Source organism: Pinus tabuliformis, chromosome Q (genome assembly GCF_031772625.1).
Source record: "Pinus tabuliformis cultivar Carrire ecotype Pingquan chromosome Q, CPIR1, whole genome shotgun sequence".
Taxonomy (NCBI): domain Eukaryota; kingdom Viridiplantae; phylum Streptophyta; class Pinopsida; order Pinales; family Pinaceae; genus Pinus; species Pinus tabuliformis.
In genome coordinates this window covers 1,338,145,767-1,338,157,550 of record NC_142296.1, presented here as the reverse complement: position 1 = coordinate 1,338,157,550, position 11,784 = coordinate 1,338,145,767, and the positions used below count along the sequence as shown (strand labels likewise).

General features: G+C 32.7%; 1 protein-coding gene across 6 annotated transcripts in view; it reads left to right on the top strand.

Moving 5' to 3' along the window:
* The first annotated feature begins 1,786 nt into the window (after positions 1–1,786).
* Positions 1,787–11,784, top strand: part of LOC149224793 (uncharacterized) — a 132,851-nt gene continuing 122,853 nt past the window's right edge. For 3 of the 6 annotated variants that reach the window (XM_089386264.1, XM_089386267.1, XM_089386265.1), the window contains exons 1-2: positions 1,787–2,121; positions 2,301–2,467. In XM_089386264.1, coding sequence (XP_089242390.1) covers positions 2,000–2,121; positions 2,301–2,467 — 289 coding nt within the window. In that variant the 5' untranslated portion in view covers positions 1,787–1,999. Of the gene's footprint in view, positions 2,122–2,293; positions 2,468–8,662; positions 8,924–11,784 lie in introns of those variants that run through there. The other 3 variants (XR_016249542.1, XR_016249543.1, XM_089386266.1) reach the window with 2 other exon arrangements.

Genomic DNA, 11,784 nt, shown 5'->3' with positions numbered 1-11,784 from the left:
TGTACAGTCAATTGTAGTTGCCACCCAGTCCCTTGTAACCAGTCTCTTGTAGCCATTTCCTTGGTCAAAAGTAGTCGTTTTTATAGTTGTTGTATGATGGATCTCTCTATTTAGCTTGTTGCCTTGATCGGATTCTTCATCTTGTCGACGATGAACCACACTGGTTTCAATCTTGTGTCTAGTCAATTGTAGCTACTGCCCAGTCCCTTGTAGCCGTTTGCTTGGTCAAAAGTAGTCATTTTTATAGTCGTTGTATGATGGATCTCTCTATTTACCAATCTTGTGTCTAGTCAATTGTAGCTACTGCCCAGTCCCTTGTAGCCGTTTGCTTGGTCAAAAGTAGTCGTTTTTATAGTCGTTGTATGATGGATCTCTCTATTTAGCTTCTTGCCTTGATCTGATTCTTCATCTTGTCATGATGATAAACCACATTGGTTTCGATCTTAAACCACACTAGTTGGTTCGAAACGCGTCGACAAATGAATTTGGATGTGATTATTGCCTAAAATCATCTTTATAAAGTAATAAAATGTTTTAATTCAAAAAAAAATTGTATTTTTACTCATTTTTTATAATATATATATATATATATTTGACTTTCTAATATTTTATTTATTATTCAACTTCTCATGTTATTGCATGTTCCTTCATATTTAGAAGAGGAAAGCATTTATCTTTCTTTTATATATATATATATATATATATTATATGTTTTTAATATTTTTTAAAATATCACAGGCAACTCCATATTAAATATTAAGGGGATTACAAATCTTCCTCATACATTGAATTAGAAAGAATCTGAATAGAATAAGGACTCTCTATCTATTTTTTCCCCAAATTGATTTAAAATTATGTTATTTAATATAGATATTGAAATATTTTATTTATGACTTAACACTAAATTTGTATCCTTATACTTTGAATTAAAAAGTCTCAATGGAATAAGGATTCTTTCTATCTTATTTTTCTCCAAGTTGATATAAAATTATATTTTTTGTATATTATAAAAAATTATATTATTTGATATAAATATTGAAATATTTTATTTATGAATAACACTGTTTTTTATTATTAATATGTTTTTGTTTTAAATATTACACATCAGCTGAACATAAAATGAATTATATATCATATATTAACAATAATATTATTTTCACATGTAATTTGCTAACTTCTTATTAAATAGTGAAAACATTGTATATCATATTATTCACATATAATTTGTCAACTTTTTATTAAATAATGAAAACATTGTATATCTTTTTTATATTAAAAAATAATTTTATTTTTTTTTTTATTTTTAATTGTTTTTGTCTCTCTATAAAGTTCTTGTAAAATTAATGTATTTTATTTATGATAGACTTTGAATTTTTTTGTTATTATTATTTGTTATCATTGGTTTGAAATTTATGTGATTCGTCTTGTTTTGAGATTATTTTTCGAAGATTAATCATATCATTAATTTTTGGGGAATGTTTCAAACCCATTAATTTTAAATTTAGTGATATAAATAGTTCTATTATTTTTAATTAATACTAAATAGTAAAATAGTGAAACAAAAAAGATATATTTACTATTAAGCTATTTCAGACATTTATCGTTAAAAAATATCTAACCACTTTTACCTCAAACCGCTAAATCTTCCTTTTAAATTTGAGGTTTGGAACGATCGACTCAGCGAATATGACTTTAGATCATTCTGTAACTTTACGCAACCTTGACACCAAAATCATAAAACGGTTTATTTTTACTACCTTTATTCCACTCCCACCCAAACTCTCCTACAACGATTAGCCATATTCATCCATATCCATATCCATTTCCATTCCCATTTTCTTTTACAGGGTTCTTCCCCTATTTTCATTTTCGTTTTCATTTATAGGGCTCTTCCCCAATTTTCAAAAATATGAAGAGGGCTACCTATCTGAACATCTTGATACCCATTTTTTCATGTTCTTGATGCCATATTCATTGTTTTATAACCCTGCACGCATTCATGGTGACACTAGATTTTTTCCTCGGGGGCATGTCTCACGGCTTCTTTTCTCGCAGTGCACAAAAATGCGTTGTATTTCTGTTCGACGAGTTCTTTCAAAGATCTGAGCCGTGGCATTTGAGGTTATCAATTTCGCTGCTAAATTTTATGTATTTAGTCTTTGTCTTTATACTGGTTCAATTACTAGTCACGATAATAGTTCGTAACTCAACGAGATTTAACATGATTCGAAGTTCAGGTAGACTTGAATATATTCGATTCAATTGAACTAACCGATAATTTTATACATGCTAGGACTCAGTCATGTCTCCAACATGGGCATTGAGAGTTATATTGGCAGAGCAGGAATAAGATTCTTCTCCACTCGTCACAGCAATGCAGAAATTAGGGTCAAGAAGAGCACCTCGCAGTTCAATCCAAACAGTACTCTGTACACCCTTCAAGAGCCCATCCAACGTCCTGTAACAGGTAAGTCATTCCTAAGTGAAACTGTTTTTAACAAGCTCTTTACTGTTTTATCCATTTTATTGTAGGTTCAATGGTCAGATGATTTTTCATTGAACTTAGAAATATGTTTGAATATTGTTCATGGAATCATGGAAAAGTATCTTGAATTACTGTTTCGAATCAACAGTCCGATTTTTTTTGGGATATAAATAATAGAGTGAAAAAAAAATAAAAAATCCCAAAGAGGTAGTTAAAATTTTTTGAAGTAGAATGAAATCTGTATCGTTTAATAAAGTTTCAACATTATTAACAGAGAAGAAATGTTTTGAATGCCATTTATTAAATGCTGTAACAGTGAATCATCTCAAAATCTTTAAAATTCCATATGCAGTGAATCTTCTCAAAATCTTTAAAATTCTATAAATTAATAGAATGCTTGAAATTTCCCTATATGGGCTCCGGCATAGCTCGATTGAGGGGGTTTTCTAAAGTAAATAGAATGAAATATATATCGTTTAATAAAATTTCAACATTATTAACAAAGAGGAAATGTTTTGAATGCCATTTATTAAATGCTGTAACTGTGAATCTACTCAAAATCTTTAAAAATCCATATGCAGTGAATCTACTCAACCATATGCAGTGAATCTACTCAAAATCTTTAAAATTCCATAAATTAATAGAATGCTTGGAATTTTCCCTATATGGACTCCGGCATAGCTCGATTGACGGAGGTTTTTGAAGTAAATAGAATGAAATCTGTAATGTTTCAACAAATTTCAACATTATTAACAAAGAGGAAATGTTTTGAATGCCATTTATCAAATGCTGTAACAGTGAATCATCTCAAAATCTTTAAAATTCCATATGCAGTGAATCATCTCAAAGTCTTTAAAATTCCATATGCGGTGAATCTTCTCAAAATCTTTAAAATTCCAGAAATAAATAGAATGCTTGGAATTTTCCCTATATGGACTCTGGAAATAGCTCGATTGACGGGGGTTTTCAGTGCCCCTGTTAAACGCCCTTACAATCTACAAAGCCTTAAAACAGATCAATGTCAAATTACAAAGCCCTATAACAGAGCCGTGCCTGTGATGTTTGGCGAGATTCTGAAATAACTATTGCAAAACAGAAGTTGTTAGTAATTGTGATTAAACACCTTTGCAGATTACATCAAAACCAAATATGTGTGTCTTGTTCATATTCACTAAGATCTACTGTCCAAAATAAGTAGTCGGTATCTTCTCCATATTTGCTAAGATCTATCGGCGAAAATAATGAAGAGTCTGTACATCCATATTTGATACATGAAGAAAATAGACAATGCTCCTTTCCAGTATGCCGTGAATTTTGAATTGATAGAGCGCAATCGAGAGCTACATTTAATCTGAAAATCGTCCGTAGTCCATAAGATTTTGCCCTCGAGTTATTAAAAAAAAAAAAACAAATAAACAAAAATTCCTTGATCTCTGATTTTTTTATTAAAAATTACATCTTAATTCATCCTGTAATTTAGAGTGGGTATAAAAATGTGTTTAATAAAAAAAAAAAGTCCTTTCATTTAGAATGGGATATAAAAATGTGTTATAAAAAAAATAAAATTAAGCAGTATCAATATCACTATAACATCTAAATATATATACCACTATAATCTCTAAATCCATATAAATATATATATGTTCCTTTTATCGTCATTTAAGCTATTTCAAAAATTAAATTAAATAAAAATATTATAATAATAATAATTTAATTTTAAATTTATGATTCATTATATAAATAAAAATATAAGATAATGCTCTTCTAATAAAAATTTAATTAAAAAATACATTTTAATTCATTGATTAATTAAAACTTATCCCATTTTAAATTGAACGAAAATATAATAATAATAATTTTAATTTTAAATTATGATGAAATCTCTAAATAAGTGTATGAGATCCTCTCACAAGAATAATTTCATTGATTAATTCAAAATTAATCAAATTTTAAATTGAATATATATATATATATATATATATATATATATATATATAAATTGTTTTGCCTTAAAAAAATCATACAAATCACATACATCTATCATGTTTCATTGCATCATATGTCTTTGGGTAAGTGGTCTTGATGTTTTTGGCCACACTTACCAATAGAGTAATTAGTCCAAAATTCAAGAAACATGAGTCTTTCTAAAAGTAAAAACTGAAGTTAGTTGTGTTGATTCAAGTATCTAAAGGGGGGAGCAGGAGCAGTGTCCAGAGCACTCGATCTTGGAGGGTCATGAGAAGTTGGTTTACAACAAAGGTGGAGTTTAATATGGGCAAGCAAGTCTATCTTGGATTCTATCTAAGCAGTAGTTCTAGTTGCACTAGTATCTCGCAAATACATTGTATTCCCCACCCTGCTTGTCCATTAAAATCTTGCCCACAGCACCAGATTTCATTCAAAGTATTTGGAAGAACCATTACATGGAAGCTTTCAAACAGCTTCTTGATCATCCTGATAGACTCTACTACAACATTGTAGTCTTTTAACAGCACCAGATTCCAAATTTCAGATTTCATTCAAAGTATCAAATTTCAGATTTCATTCAAAGTATTTGGAGGGACCATTACATGAAAGCTTTCAACAGCTTCTTGATCATCCTGATAGGCTCTACTACAACATTGTAGTCTGTGACCCCCTCCCCCGAGCCTACTATGCATTCTGTCTTTCCATACTCCTCTGATTATAATAACACCCAGAAATAAAGCTCTCGGATCCCCACCTTCAAGCAAAAAAGCGCAATTATCAACCCCATAAAATTTTATACCCCTAATTGCAAACCCTTCAAGAAAAAACAGTCTTAAATTAAGGTACAAAACTAGCCACAGCCAATATAGGGATATAACACCATGGTCCTCGAGACACAAATATAGGGACGTAAATAATTGAAGACAATTTCGTTATAAGGATCTTTTATCTGAGTTATATTATAAAAAGAGATCAAAAATATCTCTTTCAATCTGAGTTATATTATAATTGTCAATTTTATATTAAATTAATCCTTAATTTTAAGTAAATCCTGGTTATTCATTAAGTTAAATTATATTTATATATCTAATAAATAGAATACCTTTCATCTATATAAATTAGATTTATTTATTTTCTTTAATTATTAAAAAAAAATATTTTAAATCATTATAATCCATTTAAAATCATTAAATAATTTTAATACAAATTTAAAAATCTTCTTCTTTCCATAAAATCAAAATTTAAAGTTTAATTTTTTAACCACCCAATAAATATTTATTTTTAATAAGAATCTTTTGAAATTACTACCCATTATGATGATGGTATTCATATTTATGAGAAAAGACAAACTCATAACAATCCATTTTTAAATAGATATTTCCAATTTAATATAATATAAACTCCCCAGATAAGATCTTCTTTTATCTCGGATCTAGGTACCTAAGTGGCAGAGGGCAACATTAAACACTCTGATCAAGGACATTAAACCAAGAGATCAACAACACACTTCAGGTTTGCCTTCTCTGCAACCAGTAGATCAAGCCACAGTTGCGATGGCATGTTGTTAGTGACTCGACATTTATGGTTGCATTGAGAACAATACATTTGCCCACCTACTAGACTTATTCACTAGCTTGAAAACACTAAGGAGCACATTAAGAGGGCCGATGGTAATGGCTGTAGAAAAGCTCAGTGAAACACATTGTCCATACCTTGTTGCAATGGTGAGAGCGCCGGGTAGACCAGAAGGGGATGCAAAGGCCAAGGCAGACCGCCTCTTCCTCCTTGGCATGACCAGGGAGCCGATCGCTTTGATGACAACATCCCTCAACGATATCAGAGTTTGGTCATCGACTTAGAGACCTAGGAGATGGGCAACGCCAGAGACAACTTGTGGGCACCTCTCAATATGTTGGACCGTCGCCTCAAAGATCAAGAAGACGTCACTATAGTGCTTGAAGGATGTGTTATGGATTTAGATTTTCACATGAGAAAAGCCTAGGCAACCCGACATGAGCTTTGATCTTACAATTTATGTTTTTTTTTTATAAACTCTGATGAACTCTATTATATTAAGGGATTGTTGAGATCTAAAATAAGTTTTTTAAGGAAATTATAAAATAATAGTGAAAATAATAAAATAAGAATAAATTACATCATCAAATTTTAGAGGATAAAAAAAACCAAACAAAAAAACTACTACTTTTCAATTCTTATTTTCAATTTATTTTGGTATGGGTTTCAACTTATTTCCGTATGGGTTTATTCAAATTTTGAGCTGGGACACCTGTTGGATACAAAATTTGATTCCTCATCCAAGAAATACCCATGTTGCATATTTTCGATGGATGTTTTTCATGTATTTCTCATTTTTGTCCATGAAAGTATGCAACATGAGCTCCTTACAGAAATTAAATTTTGCATCCAATGAGTACTTCCGCTGGAAATTTGAGTATTTGAGTAAAACCTAAAGGAGATAAGTTGAATAAATAATTTTATTATTCTATTAATTTTTAATCGTTTTATTTTTTTACCCCAAAAATGGTGAATCATCCCCATGGTTGACATGATTATCTTGAATCCTATTGGTTCTTATAAAGTTTATTTTGGTTATACATTTTTCTTAGGATACCAATTTTAGATCTCCAAATTCCCCTAATGGAACATAGGGGGTCGAACCAGAGCAATGCCTCGGATGTAGAGCAATGAAATGAAGAAAACAACAGGGGAACCAAGGTCGTTAGGCAACAAAGAAGCTCCAACCTATGGTCAAGGTGGCATCTCCAAGCAAAGAAGCTCCAACCTATGGCCAAGGTGGCATCTCCAATCCTCTGCCCACAGTGTGCCCTCTGCTTGACAATGATGACTACTATCGCCCAACGTCGGTGGAATGCGAGGACTTGTTCACGTTGAAGGATGGCAAGGAGAATCCAGGCACATAGACCCCAACACTGCACAAATCACTAATGAGAATCAAGATCTCTTGATGTTGTTGTTCTTCTATTGCTCTTAAGTTTATTTTATGTTCTAAATTGTTTTTAACATATTTCAAGAGGATATCTAGTTTCCCTTACATGGGTGTATAGTCCTAACTATGACGATGGACAATCACTTTTGTTTTTCGCTCAAACCCAACAATGTCAAATTAAAACTTTCCAAAGATATAAACTATATCTCAAACCCCACAATGTCGAAGGATATCTAGTTTCCCTTAAACTATATCTCAAACCCCACAATGTCGAAGGATATCTAGTTTCCCTTACATGTGCAGATAGTTCTACTTATGATAGTTTGATGATGGATAATCACCTATGTCTCAAACCCAACAATGTCGAATTAAAACTTTCCAAAAATATAGACTATGTAAATTTTCTATAATAAAATGAAATTTATATATATATATATATATATATATATATATATTTCTTAAAGGAGGTAGGAATAAGTTACCAGCCTAATAGTTTATTATAAAAATGTATGTGTTATTTTAAAAATCATCAATAAGATGGTATTTTTATTTTTTATTTCAGATAATCATAATTATTATTTTTATTTTTATTGAATAACATTGATAATTATTCACATTTATTAATAGTAAAAGGTTCACTGCCAACTAATTAATTACTGTCTAAATGATAAATTTTATTATTTTAAAAACCATAATAATTTTAAAAAAATATATTTATTAATCCATGGGGTTTTGGATAGATTATTTAGACAAATTTTATTATTTTAAAAACCATAATAATTTAAAAAAATATTTATTAATTCATGGGGTTTTGGATAGATGGTGATAGGGTGTTTTGTTAAGGTATTTTTTTAATGTGAAAAACCCAGTTCAATTCCTACTTAATTCAATTCCCCATCTAATAGCGTTCCTTGATATAAAATCACTGATTCAATTCCCCATCTCTTGATATTAAATCACTGGATAATTCCCCACATTTATTAAAAATGAAAATTGAAATAGAAAACTTCGCTATCCATCAAAAAGCTAATTACGCAAGTTATCGTACTCAGTGTGCTTCGTTTGTTCATGCACCTAATATGGAAAGAGACAGAATTTAGCGTCGTCCCTGAGAAAAAACCTTCGATATATAAAAATAAAATAAATAAAATTCTCTTGTTTTTCCATTGGATAGTCACTAGGAAAGCGTGTTAACACTCCCTCCACGTCGTTGATAGAAATGAATGAAAGATAATCCGGGTTTATCCACTGGCACCCACTGCGGATAACCGGTAGTGATAGAAATAAAGAAAAGATAATTCGGGTTTATCCACAGGCACCGACTGCGGATAACCGGTAGTTCAACTCGAACTGCAGACCATTCTTCAAAAATATGCAAATCTTATCCAGTTCGCAAGATTTTTGAGTCTGGTTTCTGTAATGTTAATATGGAGTTCTGTTGAATCAGCTGGCTGTCCATGGAGGAAAACAACCATATTATGCAACCCAAACACCCAGCCAAGGTTGGTAATCAATGACCATGTAGTTTTATTTATTTAGAATTCATCCATTACTTGATAACTGGAGATCATAGAAGAAACTAAGGATTTTTTAATTCAAATACACTGCTGATGGCTAAAGTACGGATTTTCCTCTTCAAATACACTCCTTATGGTTGTATAAGCAATAGAGTAAAACAGAGTCACGGTGAGTTTAATGAGCATGTCTAGTCAGTCCAGACATTTTTGGGGGAGGGTTGTGACCTGCCAAGCTCACGTTTCAAAGGTAATTCTGTGTTTATTGAGCATCCATATTCTCACATGCTTATTAGGCACTCACATTCTCATGATGGCTGGCGAGGTGAGGTGAGGTTCACACTGGCCATTTATAAAGTTTCCGTGATCCAGTTTGCCCATTCAAAATTTTGCTCATAGAAAACCAGAGATTGAACCCAGATTATTACCTCATTTATTTCATCTGACTTAATTTATGTTTCTTTTGTTTTACCCGACTACGCACGCACCTGACCAAGGGATTGGGCTGTGTGCCTCATATGTACAAGTTGTCCATACACAGTACCACCATGGTCACCCCTATGGGATTTGAACACAGGTGGATGAGGACTGAACCCCATGCCATACAACGTGAGCTGCCCCGGGAAGGGGCTACCCAACTTGTTTTGTTATTGGGCGGTGATTGCATTGTGCTTTTCTGATTTAGTTTACAGTATTTTTGGCTCTGCAGTCCAGTTTGAGGGCAAATTTAAACCTTTTATATGGCAGAAGAATTTATAGATGGCTCACCTAAACGAGGTTTTAATGTTATCAGTTTTAACTTTGACATCTATGAGGCAGTATTTCTTTGGGAATTCTAGTTTTCAACATATGGTTAGTAACACGCTTTGCCTTCATGGTACATAATTCTTGATATATTCTTTGTTGTTTAATAATGAAATATAAAATGCATTTTCAAAATTAAAAAATGAGACAAATGAATCCCTACAAGTTGATAAGCTATTATTAACTCTATTATTTATTCATTGGTTGCTATAGCTTGTACACACCGTTTTGCCTGCTGAATGACAGGCTAGGGGTCATTTTTATTCCTAATTGGGTTTCCACTCAAAGATGGGTAGATATTTTTTTATAAAATTGCGAGCTCACTTGTTGCTTTTTTTCGTTGGAAAAGAATCACATATGAAAAGAAAAGAGATTGACGCTTCACAAGCATTCATAGAGTCCAACAAAGAAGAACCTAAATACAACTGTCCGTATGTCAAAATAAGAGTCATGCAAGCACTCTCGAGGTGCTTCAACCATACGGATCTTCTTAGTTGGGGGAACTGGGAGAAATTGTGCAAAGAATAGCCCCAAAATCCTCCTCCAACAAAACTGATTACATATTTAATTAAACTGCCCTCCAAAAAATTTACAAGATATATTTTGAGTGCAAAGACCTGATCATAATGAAAAATGCATACCACTAGCATCCCCAGTATCAACCAGAAAACAAAATAAATCAAAACATCAAAACTTGACGTGATCAATTATCATAAATTGAGAGTGCAGTCAGGCTGATTGACCCCTTCCCTGGTCTCCATTAACATCCAGAACCTGCATCTAACTGTAAACCATCGCTGGACAAACTGTCTGCCATTGAATTGAGATCCCTATATACATGAAAGAAGGAAAGATTGGTGAAAGCAGCCTCCAATCCTTTTAATTGATCAAAGATTGGTGTCAACACCAAACGCTACATTTTGAATTTTCCATTTATCCACATAATTACAACTAAGGATTCTCCAAAAACCTGCAATTTTGAGGTATCTTATCTTATTTCATTCCCATCCCTGCTTGGAACTTGATATAGAGAGAATCTTTGAAATATAAAGTGCCCCTGCCCCACGGTGAGCTGGGGTTCGTTGTTTTGCATCATCGCCCCTAGGCCCCAGATTTATCAATAGGGGCGTGCTCCACCTGCCTAGGGATCTGAATCTTTTTGGAAGGTTTAATAACTAAGAAAAGTAGTCATGTTTGAGACAAACATTTCAATGAAGAAATACTTTTGTCTTGGAGTTAATTCTGAGTTTATGGCTAACCAATTGCCCCACAAAACAACTGGAGGCAGAGCTCTAAACTCATTTCATTCTCGATTCCTATACCAGTTCTTTAGACGCTCTTCCACAGAATCACCATGCCATCCTACCCTACAACAAGTTATTGCATCTACCTCTGACCATACCAGACCCGTATAACAACATTTTCCATAAAGATGGTTTATAGTCTCTCACTCCTGCTTACACAGAGTACGCTTACCAAGGCCCTGCCAACTCTTTCGAAATGCTTCCTGGATTTTGTTCATCAGTGCCTGCCACATAAAAACCTGAGCCTTCAGTGGGTCCTTAACCCTCGAAAGGGGCTTCCACCACCAGGATACCTCTCCTTGATTAACATAATTGTATCCCACTCTGGCTGTTTATTCTTCCAGCAGTGCATTCTCCTCATCGCTAACTCTCACAAGACTTTGTTTTAATGTCTCCACATAAGCCATCCAATGCTGTCCTTTCACATCATCCAAACCAAGAAGCACAATGCTCCTCCATTCTTGTTGCCATTTATGTCCTTTGGCTTGGCTGTTGTCTTCCATTTTACTAAGGTGATACCTTCTATTTCCTTTTTGCTAGTTCAAAGAAATTTAAAACACTTCTTAGCCACTTCAAAACCCCCTTGAGAATAAAATCTAAGCACTCCTAAGCCCTAGTCTCCACTCCTAGACTCACAGCTTCCAAAGTGAGCACGTAACTATCAACACAATACTCACCATAAGCATTAGCATCCAAATTATAAACAATACAAATCAATAATTTAATTCTGACCAATTGAAC